At 33.5% G+C, this 20,667-nt stretch overlaps 2 protein-coding genes across 2 annotated transcripts; one reads left to right on the top strand and one right to left on the bottom strand.

Moving 5' to 3' along the window:
• Positions 1-192: 192 nt before the first annotated feature.
• On the bottom strand, positions 193-1,257 carry LOC130628662 (uncharacterized). The gene is made up of 3 exons (XM_057441646.1): positions 1,222-1,257; positions 759-1,136; positions 193-260 (listed from the first exon to the last, which is right to left on the bottom strand). Exons 2-3 carry the CDS (start codon positions 1,036-1,038, stop codon positions 193-195), a joined length of 348 nt encoding a protein of 115 aa, XP_057297629.1. The 5' UTR covers positions 1,039-1,136; positions 1,222-1,257.
• Positions 1,258-8,358: 7,101 nt separating this feature from the next.
• Positions 8,359-19,468, top strand: LOC130629232 (uncharacterized). Its single transcript, XM_057442370.1, has 2 exons — positions 8,359-9,233; positions 9,323-19,468. Exon 2 carries the CDS (start codon positions 14,359-14,361, stop codon positions 17,248-17,250), a length of 2,892 nt encoding a protein of 963 aa, XP_057298353.1. The 5' UTR covers positions 8,359-9,233; positions 9,323-14,358; the 3' UTR covers positions 17,251-19,468.
• The last annotated feature ends 1,199 nt before the right edge of the window (positions 19,469-20,667 follow it).

Genomic DNA, 20,667 nt, shown 5'->3' with positions numbered 1-20,667 from the left:
ACCTTTGGTAAAAAAACCTTACCGCTGTTACTTGCTCCCAACGAGTTGAACCTGTTCATTTTAAAAACGATTTGGATAAAAGAATTTTTTCCGTTATACATTACCAACCTCTTTCCCAGGCCTATTAGTTTATTTATATTAAGATGGTAATTAAACAACCAACGGGCCTAGCTGGTTACGTGAGGAATTTAATTAGTATTTGTTAATTTTGTCGAGTAATTTTCCCGCCTTATGTTTGTGTCTACGCTTCGTTAGATACGCTCGTTAAAATCAAGAGTGAAGTAATTTATGTAAAAGGATATTGAGGTATAACAACCCATGGCGTGTTTTCGAACTGGTTTGATGTAGTCAGGCTAAAATTTGTATTACCTTCCAGAGATTAATTTTAGACCTTCTCGTCATTTTTGTTAAATCCAGTCTTCACAAAAGATGATAACGAACACCACACTCATTTTTTTATCAGAAAAAATATTTAGCTTTCAGAAAACATGGGTAGTAGGTGTTGCATGTATTCTTAAAAAAAATTTTAAACAAAAATTATTTCATCGCAGTATTGTAAATATTATACAAAATTTGATATATATAATTTCCGACATCCTTCGCGTTAGCTACTAGCTAAATTTGTATCATGGAATGATACAACTCATCTTTCTAAGCAAAATTTTCCAAAGTATCTCATGCAATTTATATTTTTAAAACCTGTATAGAGGGATAAAGTTGTTTGACAAATAAAAATAATGAAAAAATTTTCCACTGACAAATGAGTTCATAGAAGGTATTCCTTTTAATCTGTTCTGAATAACTTCGATTGGAAAATAATATTTTGAAAAACTTCTCCCAATAAGGAAGTGCACTACTTGAATGATAGTACTGTAAACTTAGCTCTAAATCACTGGCATATCTGAAGCTGTTATCGAGGTTAAAGTCAAAGTTCTCACACTCTGATCTCAATTTATTTGCACATACTTCAATTGGGTTGTTTGATCGCATTGTTTCTATAACTGTTGCAGTAGTTTGTGTGTCAGATAAATAAAACATCTGTGATTTCTTCCTATCTTTTGGATATGTAAATGATAATTCTTCTCCAAAGTTGTCAATTAGAAGTGTCTTCAATGTTCTGTTCGTAACATAGGCTTCTATAAATAACGCGAAAGAAATTACGAATTGAAAAAAGAAACGAGGGGTGTCCAGTAATAAATTAATGAAAAGAATAATTCATACCACTATTATGTTCCTTTTCCAAAATTTCATTCAACTGGTCTCGACATCCCAATTAATGGACCAATTTTAATCGAGAAAGCTCGTGAATTTGCCACAGCATTCAACTATGAAGATTTTTCAGCATCGAACGGATGGTTGAGAGGCTGGAAGGAGAGGTAATACTTACTTGTCTATTATGTTCCAACAGGGTTTATTCTAATATGAATGCTTTCACTCCATGCACATAAGGATAAAAACTTCTGTAAGTTCGATATTTGCAACATGATCTTTTTTTACTATTCAGATATGGCATCACATTCAAAGAAGTATCTGGGGAGTCCGCAAAAGTAACAAGTGAGATGACAGCACCTTGGGAAGAAACTACCCTACCAACTATATTGGCCAGATATGAATTAAAGATATCTTCAATGCCGATGAATTCGGCCTATTCTACCAAGCGCTACCATCAAAGTCTTATCACTTCAAAGGAAAACGCTGTTCCGGCGGAAAGCACAGCAAAGTGCGCCTAACAGGAATGGCTGCATCCAATGCTTTGGGCGAAAGGCTTCCAATGTTTGTGATTGGCTCTTCAGACGACGAAAGTGCAGAGTGTCCTGATGATGAACCAATTCCACCCCCATCGCAAAATGAGAAATACGAAGACGCAAACCCCCTGACAAATATTCGAAGAAATAAATCTAACGTTTAGTACGTCTGTTGATAAAAATCTATTGAATGTCTTTGTATAGGCCGGCTCAAAGATCTGTTCTAAAACTACAGACGAATGCGTAGACGAGCACAGACGAGTAACAGGCGAGTACAGACAAGTTACAGACGACTTACAGACGAATTACAGACGAGTACAGACGAACCACAGACATGCTACAGATAATCACAGCCAAAATCACAGACAAGTAACAAATCACAGACGAGTATAGAGTTAAGGACACAGTGACTTTCTACTGCACCAAAAAAACCTCAACATAAAACACCCATACGATTTAGATGCTGATAATATATCAGAAACTTTAAAAAAACAACAAAATACGATTTTATGAGTGGGATTTCGATGATGATAATTCCTTGAACATGTGCAAAAAAACGCTTTAGGAAAAGTTATTTCGGGAACTGTCAAGGAAAGAAGTGGCAAGCGTTGGATTAATCGAAAGGCCAATTTGATTAAAGCTGCGGCGGTGATGCGACGTAGGGCAGAGCACAAAGAGACACAGAAATTTACCACATTCAACTTCGTGCGCAACGTGATCTTCGTGATGGAGTTAGAGGACATTTATGACAGTTACTCGCACATGGGAACACTTCCAACGTACGATTTCACTCATTCTTTGATATTTCTATCATATGATTTATCAGGGAACAATGATAACTTAACTGATACTGATTTGGAAAAAGTTAGCGAAGTCATATCAACCACTGCACATGGAAATGCAAAAAAAATCACTGCAAAACCTTTTCGCCCCATTCAGCATTCTTCGAAGTGTGAGATAAAGGAGATGGGTAAAAGCAGCAAGGCACCACTTGTTATTTTAGATGAAATCGAAGAGCCAATAAACTCGATATTAAAGGAGCAGACAAGTGTCACAAATGTAAAGCAAATTGGAGAATGGAGCGACGGGACAGCATAAAGCCAAAACCGAGACCCTGATGTATGCCATAAAAGCACTCAAAAACTTTACATACGAAAATGTAAAGCTCTAGTTAAAGCTTTGTACCGTTTATTTTGGCACCACCATACCGAAAGTTTGTTCTCACAATTGGAGAATGGAGCGATAAAACCGAAGAACAAAAAATGGAATATATACGTTCATTCTTGCTGTATATACCTACAATTCCTGATCTGACTGAGCTGTCAATCAACGCGACTGATTCACCACCACAGAAAAAAGAGAAGGAAGTTAATGAACAAGAATTGGCGATAGATTCTGTTTTATCTAATTGTACACCTAACAATAAAAAGCCGGATATTCCAATATCTGCAGAAGAACTCGATATATCCACGGACAAGATACCCAAAGATACTTTAAAGAAAATTTTCCAGCATGCTGTGAACATCCTGTCTGATGTAAAAGGAATAACTACAGCTGTATTAGCTGATCCAAGAATGCAAACCGTAAAATTCAACTTTAACAACTCCGCACATCATATCACCATCTTCGAGAAATCGTGATTTTTTGGAAAGCAAATGTAAAACTCATACATGGTTCCTAATATGCGAACATACAATAGCTGTAGCTGTGAATCTGAACATGTGTTTCGCGTATTTCGTGCAGGTTAAAAAGAAAATCATGCAAAGTAAAGACGAAGAGGTTTAGCTGCTGCAATCGAAACGGATTTGACAATATAACAAACCGGCCTAAAGATCAGATAAAAAAACACTACGCAAGGAAGAACACGCAAGAAAGTAGTCAAGATGATTAACAAAAGCGATTCTTAGATTCACACGTCCAACAGTATTCCACAAACGCTGCTGTCATCAATAACCCAACAACTCCTACACCACAAAGCGCATGTGTTGGTATGCTACGGGTGCACATTTCCAAACAACGTGATTGTGAAACACATGGATAGACGAATAACAGGAGTATTTCCTTCTGAACCTGTTAAATTCGTTAAGGACCTCATCGCCACGTATTAACATTCAGATGTGGAACATATAGCTATAAAAAAACAGGCTATTCTTTAAAAGCCCGGTACGGTACGGTATCTCAAACCTTATCGAAACTGCTCGCTGATATTATGGAATTTAATCAAGGATTGCAATGGTCAGGTGTGTTCAAAACGATTTTTAACTGAAACTTCTGTTTTTATTTTTTGATGAAGATAGTGTTCATGTGTTTTGTTGTTTTTAAGCTACTTACTTTTATTCCATACTTATTCCATTAAGAAAACTTTCGTTTAAGCGCAAAATCCTACTTTTTAGCCCCAGAAGGTGTAGAAAGACAAAAGAATTGGGCACGAGTTTGGAGGGTGCTTTTAATGGAATGCAGTGTTTCATATTTTGTTGTTTTTAAAATATTGTTAAATTTTTATTAAAAAAAGTGTTTACTCAAAAAAGAAAAAAGGGCGTTTCTTTACTAAGTATCATCAGCATTTACAATGTGGTACTCTTATTTTTGATATCGAATGTTTCTGTATGTACTATATGTGTATAGTTCACATTTGTTTTTGAGGTGTACATAGCTTTGTTATGAAATATGAGACTTGGATATTGTTCCATGGTTGTCATTTCTATACCCGCATACATTTTACGCCATTCAGCGTTACTGTTAAAGCCTAAAAAATAATTATTAAGGTACTACTGGTATACCCATGACTCTACACTAGTCGTCTGTGATTTGTCTGTACTCGTTGTGATTCGTCTGTGATTTGTCTGTACTCGTCTGTGATTCGTCTGTACTCGTCTGTTACTCGTCTACGCACTCGTCTTTAGTTTTAGAACAGATCCAGCTCAAATGGATCCAACATTTTGTTCGAATGTTAGATGATGTTAGATGAAAATTGGTTCGAATTTCGAAAGTTGAAAAATTCGAAATTTGCATTTGAGTTGCTTCATCCAACACGTTTCATCCAACATGATGTGTTCATTCATTTGACTTTTCATTATGGAGGACCTTGCAGCTATCAAGATTTAAACAAGTTATTGGATTCCTGAAGACGAGAAACTGACGAAACTGGCTGAGAAAAAGAAAAAGAAAGAGGATATTTTACAAAAATTATTCAAGAACTGACGATACAAGACAGACAAAGGTTTCGGGTAATGTTCCGGATGGATGTGGGTGATTTAAAATGTTTGACCTTATATCGCCAAAGGAAAGAGTTGGTGGGACTAGATCGATTGAAGCAGACGAACGACTGGCCTTAACCCTCGGTTGCTGTAAAGCTGTGGTTGAACGTCTGATAGCTGATTTTATCACAATCCTCGCCACAAAAGCGTTCGAGAATATGTTCGAAAGTTCGAAAATTACGCAATCTCTATAATAATAGCCGTCGTCTGTCTGTCTCTGCGCAACATGTCGTCGCAAGTAGCGAGACATACGGAAAATCACCGCGGCCCTTCTGCTTTACTTCGGAACCACGGCAGACCCCGTTTTTACCTGCTTTGTTTTGATCGCTTACGCGTAATAGACCAATCACGAGGCCCCGTTTTCACTAATGACCAATCCAAGTGCTCCGCGGCCTCAGCATGCCGACGGAGGAAACACGCTACCCCTACAAAGATCATTGAACTTTTTTTAGAACATTCCCTGAAAAATAAAGAAGGTTGGCCAGCTGATTTCGCTATGACGGGGTAACATTGAATTGTAATCTGTGTTTTTATTTTACCTAAGTTGTCGAAAGTTATTTTATGAATAGTATATTACACCGGAAACACCGTAAAGTTGTGTGCACTTCACTTCATTTTTTACACACTCTATGGTTGTACTAAAGCACTTTACCTGAATGTGTGGCACAGTTGACGGTTCTTATTAATCACTCAATCTGGTGTTTAACACTGGGTAACACAGCTACTTGCGGCTTAACCTGGCGTTTCAACAGAGTGTATCCTGTGTTTTGTAATCCAAAGCTGCAATAGTTTTTTTGAATAGGGTCTTAAGCCTAAACGCATGTACCGCACGGTTTACCTGTACTAAGCGCTCCGTCCAGTGTCACAATTAATTTGTTAACCTTTACTGAAAATTATTTCCCAAATTAAAAAAATATTGACCAATTATTTTTCCCATGACGGGGTAACAAAAGGTTGTAGATTGTGTTTTTATGTTGGCTAAAGTTGCAGTAGAGTTATATTTTTAAAAATACACTACGGCCGAAACACTATAGTGTTGTGTGCGCTTTACTCGATTAACGATATACTGCATACCTGTACTAAAGCGCTCCACCTGACCGCGTGGCACAGTTTACGGCTCTTATTAAGCGCTCCACATAGTGTTCAACGGCGGGTCACACCTTGACTTGTGGCTTACTCCAGCGTTTCGACGCCGGGTTTCCCGGCTATCTCTATAATAATAGCCGTATTCCGTCTGTCTGTCTCTGCGTGGAACATGGCGTCGCAAGTAGACAGACATACCCGCGGCCCTGCAGCTTTATTTCGGATCCACAGCAGACCCCGTTTTTACTGGCTTTGTTTTGATCGCTTAAGCGTAAAAGATCAATCGCGAGGCTCGATTTTCACTTATGACCAATCCATGTGCTTCGCGGCCTCAACATGCCAACGGAGGAAACATGCTACCCCTACAAAGGTCATTTTGGTTTGGAAGTGATGGTTTGAAATTTGTATGTCTCCTTTTGATCCTGTTTTTTTCTGAGTACTTTGTATGCTATAGGATTATTTAGTGTCTGTGTTTTCACATGTTAAGGTGAGTATAACATGACGTTTTCCAGCCATGTATAAATCTTAAAAAAAACAATTATAAGTGTTTAGCTAGCTAAAAACGTAGATTTTGAGGCAGCTAGCTATAGCTATAGCTATCTTTATTTTTGTTTCTATTCTTTTAAATTTTTTTTTTAAAATATACTATATAATATACTATATTATACTATAATATACTATATAAAATATACTAAATATAGTATACTATAAATAACAATATACCAGTTTGGTATATTGTTATTTATTTTTATGTTGAAGTTGGGTTTACCTAGCTCTCCTTTTAGCTACCTCTGTCTAAAAAGTGAAAGTAGCTAAATGCAGTTTGGCTGCAACACAATTCTTAATTCTTATGCTAAATGCAGTTAGGCAGCTACCAATTTTATTGCTCCTAATGATAGCTTATGCTGAAAAATAAAATTGCTGAGTATATATTTTTTTAACTGAACTTGATAACGACAGGCGGTTTCCTGATTTTTTTTAAACTGAAGTCGTGATAAAGTTTTTTTAAAAATGGTGTTACGCCTATACTCATGTGCGACACAGTCTACCTGTACTTAGCGCTTAGTTCGGTGTTAACTACGGGCTGTTTCCTGTGTTTCTGTTTAACCGAAGTTGTGATACCGTTTTTACAGAAAAAAGTACACATTGTTTACCTATACTAAGCGCTCAGCTTAACATATTTTTGAACTTTTTCCCGGAAACATTCCCTGAAAAATAAAGAAGGTTGGCCAGCTGCTTTCACTATGACGGGGTAGCAATGAAATGTAATCTAAGTTGTCGAAAGTTATTTTTTGAATAGTATATTACACCGAAAACACCATAAAGTTGTGTGCACTTCACTTGATGTTCTACACACTATATGGCTGTAGTAAAGCGCTTTAACTCCTGAATGTGTGGCACAGTTGACGGTTCTTATTAGTCACTTAGTCTGGTGTTTAATGCTGGGTAACAGCCACTTGTGGCTTAACCTGGTGTTTCAACAGAGTGTATCCTGTGTTTTGTAAACCAAAGCTGCAATAGTTTTTTTTGAATAGGGTCTTAAGCCTAAACCTGTACTAAGCGATCAGTCCAGTGTCACAATTAATTTGTTAACCTTTACTGAAACTTATTTCGCAAAATAAAATAAAATTGGCAAATTGTTTTTCCTATGACGGGGTAACAAATGGTTGTAAATTGTATTTTTATTTTGGCTAAAGTTGTAGTAGAATTATATTTTCAAAAATACACTACAGCCGAAACACTATAGTGTTGTGTGCGCTTTACTCGATTAACGACATACTGCATACCTGTACTAAAGCGATCCACCTGACTGTGTGGCACAGTTTACGGCTCTTATTAAGCGCTTCACATAGCGTTCAACGGCGGGTCACATCTTGACTTGTGACTTATCCCGGCGTTTCGACGCCGGGTTTCCCGGCTAGTCTATATTATAATACCCGTATATGTCTGTCTGTCACGCAACATGATAACAGCAGTAGCGAAACACACAAAATGCATTAATAAACAACGACGAACCCGTGGATGTATTCACGGGCTACCGACTAGTATGCTTAGAAAATCGTAAAATGTTGGATGAAATTTGACAGTTTTGGAATAATTCTTTTATGAACGTCTCTTTAAAATGAAACTTTGCAAATCAGCTGAGATAACTAAATTAATAAACAATCTTACTAAAATGTTGTGGAAACGTGGACAAGACGTCAGTGGAATTATTAAATAAACATCTTTTATGGTCGTTTTCAGGTTGAAACAACGGAGAGAAAACAACGTTAAAAGACGTTGATGATGCGACTGTCGAATTCAAGTCCGGAAGCAACGTTAGAAAGACCTTGGAATTTCGTCGGTCGAAATGACGTTGCAAACTCAACGTTAAAAAGACGTTGAATAAACGTTGTGTGCCCGCTGGGAGAAATGATGTTAAAAATTCTGTGGGACGACCCGATTTACCTGGGTGTTTTTCCCATATAAAAAGTATAGTTTAACTATTTTATCGTGCTATTGATCTACAATCGTAGAAAAAATTTTTAGGACGAAGGCAGTTTTTTCCTCATTATCCAAACATGGAAAAACTGTCAAACAGTTAATGATCTGCAGCTCTGCAAAGTTGTTACTTTAAGCCAGGTAGACAGTGTTGAAAAGTTGCTACTTTTGCACACACGTAAGCCAGGTAGACAGTGTTGAAAAGTTGCTACTTTTGCACACACGTAAGCCAGGTAGACAGTGTTGAAAAGTTTAAATTATAAATCAGGTAATAAAAAAATAAAAACATTGAAATTGACATTCTGTGCTACTCTTACAAATTGTGTGATTAGCTCGTAATCAAACATTTACTCGTGCAATTGGAAATAATCGAAATCGTATTTTTTTTTGTTTTTTAAATTTATCTTCGTGCTCACGGACTCGGAAAATTAAAAGCAAAAAAGAAATACTCGTTCTTTTATTACCTAATTGCTCTCGTAAACGTGCGATTACATATACTAATTACGCAATTAATTACGATACAATAGCTCTAGCTGCAGATTAATTTTTATTTAAATCTCTCACGGATGACACTTTGTGAATGGTTTTTCTACGTTAAGCCATCCTTTTTATAAAAAAAACGAAATGCACATTTCAAAAGTATGGGAGTGCAAAATCAATGCATAAGGTAAATTCACACAATTTTATTGATCATTGAACATCTTTTGAAATAATTCAAGCTGATTTGGTTGATTAAATGTTAATTGGATGTTTTAGATATGTGGAAAGATGACAGTATGTACGTTGTTGGCTCAGAAGTTTTATGAAATATACTAAACCAAATACGTTAATTTATAGCTAGGCTGATAAACTCCTTCCATGTCTTCTTAGCTAGCTATGTTGCTGTGAAGTTGGAGAGTTTCTTGTCAATTTACTTTTTCAATTTTCTTAATAATTTAAGTTAGCAGTTAAAAGCGCCTTAAATATCAGCGTACTGTTAAATAACACCGTGTTTAGATAATGTAAGGTAATGTGCGATTGATTCTAAGTTTTTCAATATTATATTTTAGGAACTAAAAAGGAAATTTTTTGTTTTTTTGCCACAGTGATCTGTGCGGGGAAATATGCCGCAAAAACTCCTATACTTCCAAAATTGGGGAAAATTTCACCTCGTAAATTTTTTTTTCAATAAAGTGTTCTCCCAGTATAAAGCTAACTAATTTGTTTTTACAGGTGTACTCAGTAGCAGTTTCAAAAATTGGGGAATTGACTATAAAACATAAATACTAACAAATACGCCAGTATATTCATTTTTATCATTAAAACGCAATGTTACATCATCATGGTCTTAATAATGCAACAGTACCATAGAAGTTTCATAGTTATTAGTTTCAAACAATGACTTAGAAATGTACAGATCGTCAATGACACCACCACGAATATGGGTGGGTAAAGTGACAATTTGAGTGTAGTCAAGAACTTGAATTTGACGAAACATATAATAATTGCTATCAACCTGGACTTTAACTTATTGAGCTAAGACAACTTTTCTGGTATATCAGCTATCGCTAACTTATTATGCACAGCTTGACAAGGTAGTTCAATTTTTAACTTTATTTTTACATGTGTGACAAATATACTTTTTACCATTAAAACTTCTTACCTTTGTGTCATTTTCTAACAAATGTTGTTCATACTGCCTGGCAGTATGCGGGATTCGATCTGCGGTCCCTGGAACTGGAAGCAGCAGACGAACTCACTACACCACGTGCGGCAATTTATTAGTGATGCAGGTAGTATGTTAGGGATGCAGGTAGTATGTTAGCGATTCAGGTAGTATGTTAGCGATGCAGGTAGTATGTTATCGATGCAGGTAGTATGTTACCGATGCAGGTAGTATGTTATCGATGCAGGTAGTATGTTACCGATGCAGGTAGTATGTTAACGATACAGTATGTTAGTGATGCGCAAAATAGTTCCTCTTCAGTATATTATATTCGGCTGTCATGATCAGAGGTCGGATCAGGGTTAAACATTCTCTGTTGAGAATGAACAAACGGATGTGCTATGATAAAGAATTACCTATACTTATATATATACTTATACTTGGTTCTTGATGTGGCTTTTGTAATTGGCCAAACGATGTTTCCAGCTGTTTGTGGAGCCAATGCCTTGTTTTTTGCATTTAAGACAATAGCACATGTATACGACGTGTTTGGTAGTACAAGTGAGCTGTTTACGGATTTTGAAATGCTTCTTTGTAGCGTTGCAGGTAAGCATAACGAGTCTAATATACATACACATGGCTACTTAACATAACGCGTAACGAGTCTAATGAACATAATATAGTCATACATAATGAACATGATATGTTCATTATATATGACTATACCAGAAAATGCTGTCAACATGTGTATATCAACAACTAATATCTGAGAAGCAAGTAATGCAGCTTCTTTGGCGATATGTGCTCGATTTGAATAAAAGATGTACATTTTCATGTCAGCGTGTATTTAGTAGATCTAACCTTACACTTAAAAAATGACCTTCCTGATAGCCGAATCACTTGATGTAACATTAACACACGTAATGGTGAAGTAGCAAAAAATATTATTCAATTAAATTTAGCGTGAGTTTCATCCGAAATGTAAAGGAAAAGAAAATATCTACAGTAAAAGACAAATCGATCCTTTTGCCTAATCAAGACATTCTTCTGCCTGATCAAGGGATTTTCCTGTTTGATCACAAAATTAGAAAATCAAAGAATTATTTACCCAGAAAGGCACAGTTAAAGTTGAAGAATTCGTAAAGAAATGAAGGCACAGAAGGTTGTAAAAGAGAGAACAAAGTATCTTGTTTAAAGTCTGCAGAATGCTTTTTTCTAAGAGCGTCAATAGTGGTCCATTCTGTGTGCCAATCATAGATAAACATTACGTGTAGCATTGTGTTATGTTTCGAAATGTAGTTATATTTTAGAATGCAGGGATTTGATAAATTATTTTGAAAACAGACCAATTTTTGTTTCTTCTTTTTCAATTTTTTTTTAGACAAGGAAACTTAACATTTTAATTAGCGTCATGGTTTTTAAACGAATTTAATGATAATTTCTTATTGTTGATCTGATCTCATATATACAAGATAGTTTACTGTTAACGATTTAACCCAATTTGGTCCAGGGGAGTGGTGGATTTCCCCCCTTCTATTCTCTTTTGAAATCATACTTTTTGCTAAAAAAAGAAATAGAGACTTGAAACTTGGTATGACATGTTTTTAGATTTGGTTTGATAAAGCTGAGTCACAAAATATTTTCATTATTATAGTTCCTGAGTTACTAATCTTAGTATTTTTCAGAGGCGCTGATTAACGATTTTTGACAGTATATCCATTTTGACAAAAATACATACATCAAGGGCAATTCTAAGGGCTCGTGTGCCATGTGTGCCATGTTTAATTGGTGCAACCTAGTTTCATATTTGCTATTTTTTAAAAGCCCTATCTCACAGATAGACAATAAAAAATATGACATAATTGTGTTGTAAAATTCTGTTGCAGGATGCCCATAAAAGAAAAGTCACAAAAGGTCAGCTGCAGGTATGTTGATTTTACCCGCCCCTGCATGATTCTCCCTTCCCCGATTTTTATTAATTACATTCTGTTTTCATAAATAAATTAAGTTATTATTATTCATAGATAATTAAGTTATTATTTGATAAATTTTTGTAAATAGGGTCCCCAGAAATATTGGGAATCCGATTTCGAACAAGTCTTTGGGAGAAATTTTATTGAGGAACAAAGAAACAGTGTTTTTAGTCCTCTATAAATTTGCAAATTTTACTTTGAAAACGTTTATCTGGCTAGCTAAATACCTGAATGTGAACAAAATATAAAGCTAAAAGATATAAAGCTAGCTGTAATCAACACGTCTACATCAGGTGTTTGATCACCTACTACGTGCTAAACCTGTTAAAAACCTTCCTGTTAGCTAGCTAGCCAGCAATATACATTTGTTTTTCTTATTTCAGCACTTTACTTTTTATGTCGCTATCTTTTTTCTTAATATACAACGCGACACTAAGAAGTAGTCAGTGATATTTTAATAAATCTACAAAGTAACACCAAACGCTTTTTATAAATTTGGCTGGCTTTTTAAGAAAAAAAGTTTTGTAGTGCACAAATATAATCGACCACGGCTCTATGCGCCATTTTAATCTTGGCCTAAAAAAGTCCTGGCTAAGGAAAAAGTCGTAATAATTACGGTCAACGATACTAGGGTATTTTTCGCCGTCATCCGATCCACCGTCAACAAGAAGGCAAAAAAAGCGTGAACGTGGATAATTGAAACAAAATAATAACATTCGTTAGGATTATCCTTAGGACTTGAAACTTACAAGATAACTTCATTTCGTCAAGGGAAATCTTTTTTAGAATTTTGGGGACGTGATTAACCCGATTACCCGATTGGTTTGGATTTTACCCAACAATCGGAAAAGACGGATTTTCAGGCAATTTTTGCCTTCAAACATGCGAACTATGTAAAGGCCGGAAAATATGTTCAATAACTTTTATTTGGCTGTCGCAAACTATTATAGGAACGATTATAAACGTTCGCTCCAGAACGCAAGTAATTAGTTTAAAGCATATAGTGGCATATTAGACAAATTTTAAGTCTCCGATGACGTCACAGGAAAAGTACTGACATTAGCAAATATTTGTTGCTGTCATTTTGTTTCTTTTATGACGTACTACAAGTGCGCCAAGTTTGATTCAATTTAAACAAGCCTGTCAAAATTTCGAAATACCCCGGACAAATTTGGTTAAATTTGTTTTTCCTAGATGCTCATATTGATGCTTATGTCACAAAATCAATCATAGCTTTTAAAAACTTACCAACGTTTTAAAATAACATAGCATGTCATTACAAAATTTTAAAATTTAATCAAAGTGCGCACGCACTAAAAAAAAGAAAAAATGTTTTTTTGAGCTTTTTACGCAATAACGAAAAAATGCGATCTTTACTTTTGTTTTACTTTATCTTTTTTACGTGTTGCCCTACTATTGTATCGAAATGAGTATACAACCAAAACACTAGAATGATACTTTAACTTCAAATATATCACTGATGTCGTCCTTATGAAAAATGAAAACTTGAAATGTTTTTGGAAAATGTTACGAACGCAAAATAAATTTTATTTCAAAATAGCACGTACAAGTTCGTTATTAGAGATATTATGCTTTGATACATAGCAATGAAGGTCTCAGTATGATGGTGTTATCAGCCTGGATATTTCAATAAACTAAAACTCGCGAGAGTTTTGTTTTATTGTCTATTGTGTTTTATTAAAAACAGCGGCCTAAATAAATAGATATGGTTTGGGTTGAGAACATTAATAGCTGTGCTCAAGTTATTAAGACCCCATCCTTCATATAAATACGACGTCAGGCAAATTCATGCTAAGATGATGAGGAAAACTATCCACAAATTAATGCACTTCCGGTTCGTTGGAATTCAGTTCAATCAAAGCGTTAAACATCATCGTTTCCAATATCTGAAAGGTGTACATTTATATTTCCTATTGAATGTTTTTTAACCGTAGTTATTTTAGCTCAATAGAATTTATAAAGGAAGGTGTTTTACATCAACTGAATATTAATCGTTTTGCGATAATATTAATTTGTTAAGAACACAAGACTGCACATTGTGATCCCAAAGAAAAAAATGCTGGTAAATTTGTCAACAATGTTTTATTTTGTTCTTTTATTGTTGATTTCGTTGAACACAGTGGGGTGGAGAACTTACCTCCCCAGTTAAAGTAATGGTTGAAGTAATGGTTAAAGTAATGGTTGAAGTAATGGTTAAAGTAATGGTTAAAGTAATGGTTAAAGTAATGGTTGAAGTAATGGTTAAAGTAATGGTTAAAGTAATGGTTAAAGTAATGATTGAAGTAATGGTTAAAGTAATGTTTAAAGTAATGGTTGAAGTAATGGTTAAAGTAATGGTTAAAGTAATAGTTAAAGTAATGGTTAAAGTAATGTTTAAAGTAATGGTTGAAGTAATGGTTAAAGTAATGGTTGAAGTAATGGTTAAAGTAATGTTTAAAGTAATGGTTGAAGTAATGGTTAAAGTAATGGTTAAAGTAATGGTTAAAGTAATGGTTAAAGTAATGGTTAAAGTAATGGTTAAAGTAATGGTTAAAGTAATGGTTAAAGTAATGGTTAAAGTAATGGTTAAAGTAATGATTGAAGTAATGGTTAAAGTAATGTTTAAAGTAATGGCTGAAGTAATGGTTAAAGTAATGGTTGAAGTAATGGTTAAAGTAATGGTTGAAGTAATGGTTAAAGTAATGGTTGAAGTAATGGTTAAAGTAATGTTTAAAGTAATGTTTAAAGTAATGGTTAAAGTAATGGTTGAAGTAATGGTTAAAGTAATGGTTGAAGTAATGGTTAAAGTAATGTTTAAAGTAATGGTTAAAGTAATGGTTGAAGTAATGGTTAAAGTAATGGTTGAAGTAATGGTTAAAGTAATGGTTAAAGTAATGGTTGAAGTAATGGTTAAAGTAATGGTTGAAGTAATGGTTAAAGTAATGGTTAAAGTAATGTTTAAAGTAATGGTTAAAGTAATGGTTGAAGTAATGGTTAAAGTAATGGTTGAAGTAATGGTTAAAGTAATGTTTAAAGTAATGGTTAAAGTAATGGTTGAAGTAATGGTTAAAGTAATGGTTGAAGTAATGGTTAAAGTAATGTTTAAAGTAATGGCTGAAGTAATGGTTAAAGTAATGGTTGAAGTAATGGTTGAAGTAATGGTTAAAGTAATGGTTGAAGTAATGGTTAAAGTAATGGTTGAAGTAATGGTTAAAGTAATGTTTAAAGTAATGGTTAAAGTAATGGTTGAAGTAATGGTTAAAGTAATGGTTGAAGTAATGCTTAAAGTAATGTTTAAAGTAATGGTTAAAGTAATGGTTGAAGTAATGGTTAAAGTAATGGTTGAAGTAATGGTTAAAGTAATGGTTAAAGTAATGGTTGAAGTAATGGTTAAAGTAATGGTTAAAGTAATAGTTAAAGTAATGTTTAAAGTAATGGTTAAAGTAATGGTTGAAGTAATGGTTAAAGTAATGGTTGAAGTAATGGTTAAAGTAATGGTTAAAGTAATGGTTGAAGTAATGGTTAAAGTAATGGTTGAAGTAATGGTTAAAGTAATGGTTAAAGTAATGTTTAAAGTAATGGTTAAAGTAATGGTTGAAGTAATGGTTAAAGTAATGGTTGAAGTAATGGTTAAAGTAATGTTTAAAGTAATGGTTAAAGTAATGGTTGAAGTAATGGTTAAAGTAATGGTTGAAGTAATGGTTAAAGTAATGTTTAAAGTAATGGCTGAAGTAATGGTTAAAGTAATGGTTGAAGTAATGGTTGAAGTAATGGTTAAAGTAATGGTTGAAGTAATGGTTAAAGTAATGGTTGAAGTAATGGTTAAAGTAATGTTTAAAGTAATGGTTAAAGTAATGGTTGAAGTAATGGTTAAAGTAATGGTTGAAGTAATGCTTAAAGTAATGTTTAAAGTAATGGTTAAAGTAATGGTTGAAGTAATGGTTAAAGTAATGGTTGAAGTAATGGTTAAAGTAATGGTTAAAGTAATGGTTGAAGTAATGGTTAAAGTAATGGTTAAAGTAATAGTTAAAGTAATGTTTAAAGTAATGGTTAAAGTAATGGTTGAAGTAATGGTTAAAGTAATGGTTGAAGTAATGGTTAAAGTAATGGTTAAAGTAATGGTTGAAGTAATGGTTAAAGTAATGGTTAAAGTAATGGTTGAAGTAATGGTTAAAGTAATGGTTGAAGTAATGGTTAAAGTAATGTTTAAAGTAATGGTTAAAGTAATGGTTGAAGTAATGGTTAAAGTAATGGTTAAATTAATGTTTAAAGTAATAGTTAAAGTAATGGTTGAAGTAATGGTTAAAGTAATGGTTGAAGTAATGGTTGAAGTAATGGTTAAAGTAATGGTTAAAGTAATGTTTAAAGTAATGGTTGAAGTAATGGTTAAAGTAATGGTTAAAGTAATGGTTGAAGTAATGGTTGAAGTAATGGTTAAAGTAATGGTTGAAGTAATGGTTAAAGTAATGGTTAAAGTAATGTTTAAAGTAATGGTTGAAGTAATGGTTAAAGTAATGGTTAAAGTAATGGTTAAAGTAATGGTTAAAGTAATGGTTGAAGTAATGGTTGAAGTAATGGTTGAAGTAATGGTTAAAGTAATGGTTGAAGTAATGGTTAAAGTAATGGTTAAAGTAATGTTTAAAGTAATGGTTGAAGTAATGGTTAAAGTAATGGATAAAAGAATGGTTAAAGTAATGGTTGAAGTAATGGTTAAAGTAATGGTTGAAGTAATGGTTAAAGTAATGGTTGAAGTAATGGTTAAAGTAATGTTTAAAGTAATGGTTAAAGTAATGGTTGAAGTAATGGTTAAAGTAATGGTTGAAGTAATGGTTAAATTAATGTTTAAAGTAATAGTTAAAGTAATGGTTGAAGTAATGGTTAAAGTAATGGTTAAAGTAATGGTTAAAGTAATGGTTGAAGTAATGGTTAAAGTAATGGTTAAAGTATTTGATGTTGATGTAGCAAAACATGCTTTTACCGGTACAGCTTTTATTAGAAACCTTATTTACCTAAAAAATGATGTAACTTTTTATTTCATTATATTTCAGTTTTGCGGTGAAAAGTAATAAAAACGATTTTTAGTAATTAGTCTAAGAACACCTGTTGCAAATGCTGTACGGCTTATATGTTGTTCCGGGCTGCTTTTTTCTGTATAATATGATTTGTTTTTCTCAAATGGTATGACCCGCCTTATATATCCATTCTTGTAGCAATATACATAAATGAATTTTAATTTCAGAAACTACACAAAAATTTATTCTGATAACTTTTTTTTTTCCAAAAAATGTTATATGTTATATAAACAATTGACTTATTTTTTATTACAAATCTTTTTCATGTATCTAAGTAACCAGTGAAGATATTAAGTTGGTTTATTATGTGGAAGTAAAACGTTAACGACAAGAGATGGATTTTTTAATAACTCATGCTATATTTATCTATCAGACACCTGCCTGCCAAATTTTTAGGTCCCATACCCCCAGAGGCTTTGATATTGGCTATTACTTGAAACTGCCCCTAAAAATCTCTATAAAATTCTTATAATCAGGACAATATAATAAGTCTTGTTAGGATAATCCTTTTAAACTTGAAACATACAATACAACTTTGTATCATCAAGTAGAATCCCCTTTTATGTTTTGGAGACGTGAATAATCCGATTTCCTGATTTTTTGGAATTTACCCAAACGTCGGAAAAAACGGATTTTCGGACAGTTTTCTGCAATCTTTTAGGCCAGCTATGTAAAAAATGGAAAATATGTTTAATAACTTTTCTTTGGCTTTTAGAAAATTCAAATAAAATGTCAAAATATGTTGGAAAATCTCCGGACCGAATAGGGTTAAAAGCTCTTTTGAAATGAAAAAGCTTAGCCTCTACCAGGTCAATTGCTTTTTTGACTTTTTTGCATTACATTTTCTGATGAAATAATAAAAAATGTCATTGCTTTGAATTTAAGATATCATCAGTTAACTATGTACTATCTGGAGATTTCCTTAACATATGTGATATGGGGTTGTAGAAAATTTTGATGGAGAAGATGTGTTATATGAGGTCGTAAAAAGTTTTGGTGGTGCTGAATCTGTTCTGTCCACTATAAGGTCATATTTAAGTATTTATATTCTACCTCAGAAAATATCCAATAATCAAACACTAGTACAAACAGAACAGGTTGCACATTCCGACCATCAATAATAAAAAGAAAGCAAGCTGCTCGACATATGTAGATTTAAATTAACTATTTATTGTTCTTATGCATAAAGAAGACGATAAGAATTATTCATCAGCAGGTACCTCAGACGAGCGGGAAAGTGATGAACGAAAAAAAGGTGGTAAGGTTAAGCGTTACCAGTTTTTTCTTTTCTGTAATTTTAACGTTTAGAAGAATCATTGAAATGATATAAAAATCCACTTTTCTGACTTTAGTGCTTGCATAATTTAAACTACAACATAGTCGCGCTATTTTTAATACTTTCAAGTTGAATAAACGCATATTTTAAAAACTGATTGTCTAGAGGATGTAATAGGACAAATTATTGAATATTCTGAAATTGGGAAATTCAAATTTCGGTTATTATGGTATATTATAGTCTGTTACCCGTGGCAAAATCCACGGGGTAGCCCGTCCTTTATATATCGCATTTCGTGTAACCGTAACACGACATTTTTCTCGCAGACAGACAGACAAAGTACAGATTTTTTTATAGAGATGCAAAAATATTAGAGATTTACATGAAATATTTTAAAAACAGTTGAAATCATTCTAGATAATTTCATAGTACAAATTGATAACAGCAGTGTACTATTCATTTTTGATTATGAGTTTTTTGATATTTTCAATTAGGGATTCACCATAATTTCTGAGCAGCACAACAAGATTGCAGATAACAAACTTTATTTTCTTAAGAAAATTTATTATTTACATGTTTCGATTTTATTAACAACCATCATCAGAATGAATTAAAAGTTTAAAATTCAAGGTTATATATATACGGTTTTTACAAGCTCGAGTAAAATTTGTAATTCGGTGAGATAAAAAAAATCAATGGAAAATATAAAACTAAGGTGAAAAACGTACAGTAGTTTATAAAATTGTTGTCGGGGTAATAAATATACTTTGTTACAATGGAGAGTTTAATTACGAATGAATAGTAATCTGTTTACAATTACTTACGTAAATAAATAAACTAATAAATCAAAACAAAATTATCAAGAAGACAAGGTTAATAATGCATTGCTTGACTTGCTTATTCAGACCGTTTTATCCAAGAAATATGCAAACCCTCTCAAATGCTCCTTAATTAAAAAACTGGTAAAGTGTCTTGTGGCCTCACCTACATAGCAAGCATTACAGCACACACAAATTTGTAAACAATTCCAGACTTAAGAGGATTTTGGAAAATTATCGTTATAAGAAAAACAATCTTCGACTAGTATGATCTAAAAGCGATACTTACATTTATTCCTTTATATAATTTGTCTAAAAGAACGTTATTCTTCATAAAAATTATTTCTTATTATGCGAATAAGAAATTCCGGAAATAAAAATGTTTCTAAGCTGTGTGTTCACATCAAACAGAACAGGAAATATCGATTCACATCAAACAGAACACGACATATATGTGTTTACATCAATTAGAACACGAAACATGTGTTCATATCAAACAGAACACGAAATATATGTGTTCACATGAAACAGAAGACGAAATATGTGTCCACATGAAACAGAACACGAAATATGTGTTCACATGAAACAGAACACGAAATATGTGTTCACATCAAACAGAACACGAAATATGTGTTCACATCAAACAGAACACGAAATCGTAAGAATAGAGTATAGGTAATCTTCGAGTCGGTGAGTTAGTGAATTCACGAGTCGCGAGCTGGTGAGTTCAAGGTGAGTTGGTTATTTTTCCGGAATTTTATTTTATTGTTAACACGTTAACCTGTTTTTTCGCTGGAATAGTCCGAAATAGACCTGGACTGATGCCTGATAAAGCTTTTCGCGCTTAAGGCTAACGCTATTTTTATCTGCGGTCGTATCACCCGCCACTGAAAGACACACTGAAAGCAACTTTGGATTTGAACGGATTTGATGCATCCACAAGATGTTTTTTACTTAAAAAAAGGTGACAAGATGGAACGTTGTAAGTGTTTTTTTATCTAGAGATGAAATGATCTGCATATTGAGAGAGAAAAAAACCATCAAAAATCTTGGAATCGCTAAAATTCATTTGACTGGAATATTTTTAGTATTTATTAGTTGCGAAGATTTTCATGCTCAAATATATTCTGCAAAAGGGCCTGATACACTTGTATAATATCACTGAAATATACCTTATAATATCAATATAATTTCTTAAAATATGTTTAAAATCTCTATAATAATAGCCGTCGTCTGTCTGTTTGTGCGTCAAAAGCGACTTGTGTTAACCACGCACGAAATACAAAATACGCAGGGACGAGAAACCCGTCGGGCCCC

The sequence above is a fragment of the Hydractinia symbiolongicarpus genome, chromosome 15, assembly GCF_029227915.1.
Source record: "Hydractinia symbiolongicarpus strain clone_291-10 chromosome 15, HSymV2.1, whole genome shotgun sequence".
Lineage (NCBI taxonomy): Eukaryota > Metazoa > Cnidaria > Hydrozoa > Anthoathecata > Hydractiniidae > Hydractinia > Hydractinia symbiolongicarpus.
Note: the sequence above shows the minus strand (reverse complement) of the source record. Positions and strands in the feature narration are given on the sequence as shown.

Coding starts and splice junctions, on each gene's coding strand:
- LOC130628662 (XM_057441646.1), bottom strand. CDS start 1,038: ATGTTTTATTTATCTGACACACAAACTACTGCAACAGTTATAGAAACA. Junction 261..758: donor TACCTTCTATGAACTCATTT/GTCAGTGGAAAA, acceptor GATTTTAACGAG/CGTATCTAACGAAGCGTAGA.
- LOC130629232 (XM_057442370.1), top strand. CDS start 14,359: ATGGTTGAAGTAATGGTTAAAGTAATGGTTGAAGTAATGGTTAAAGTA.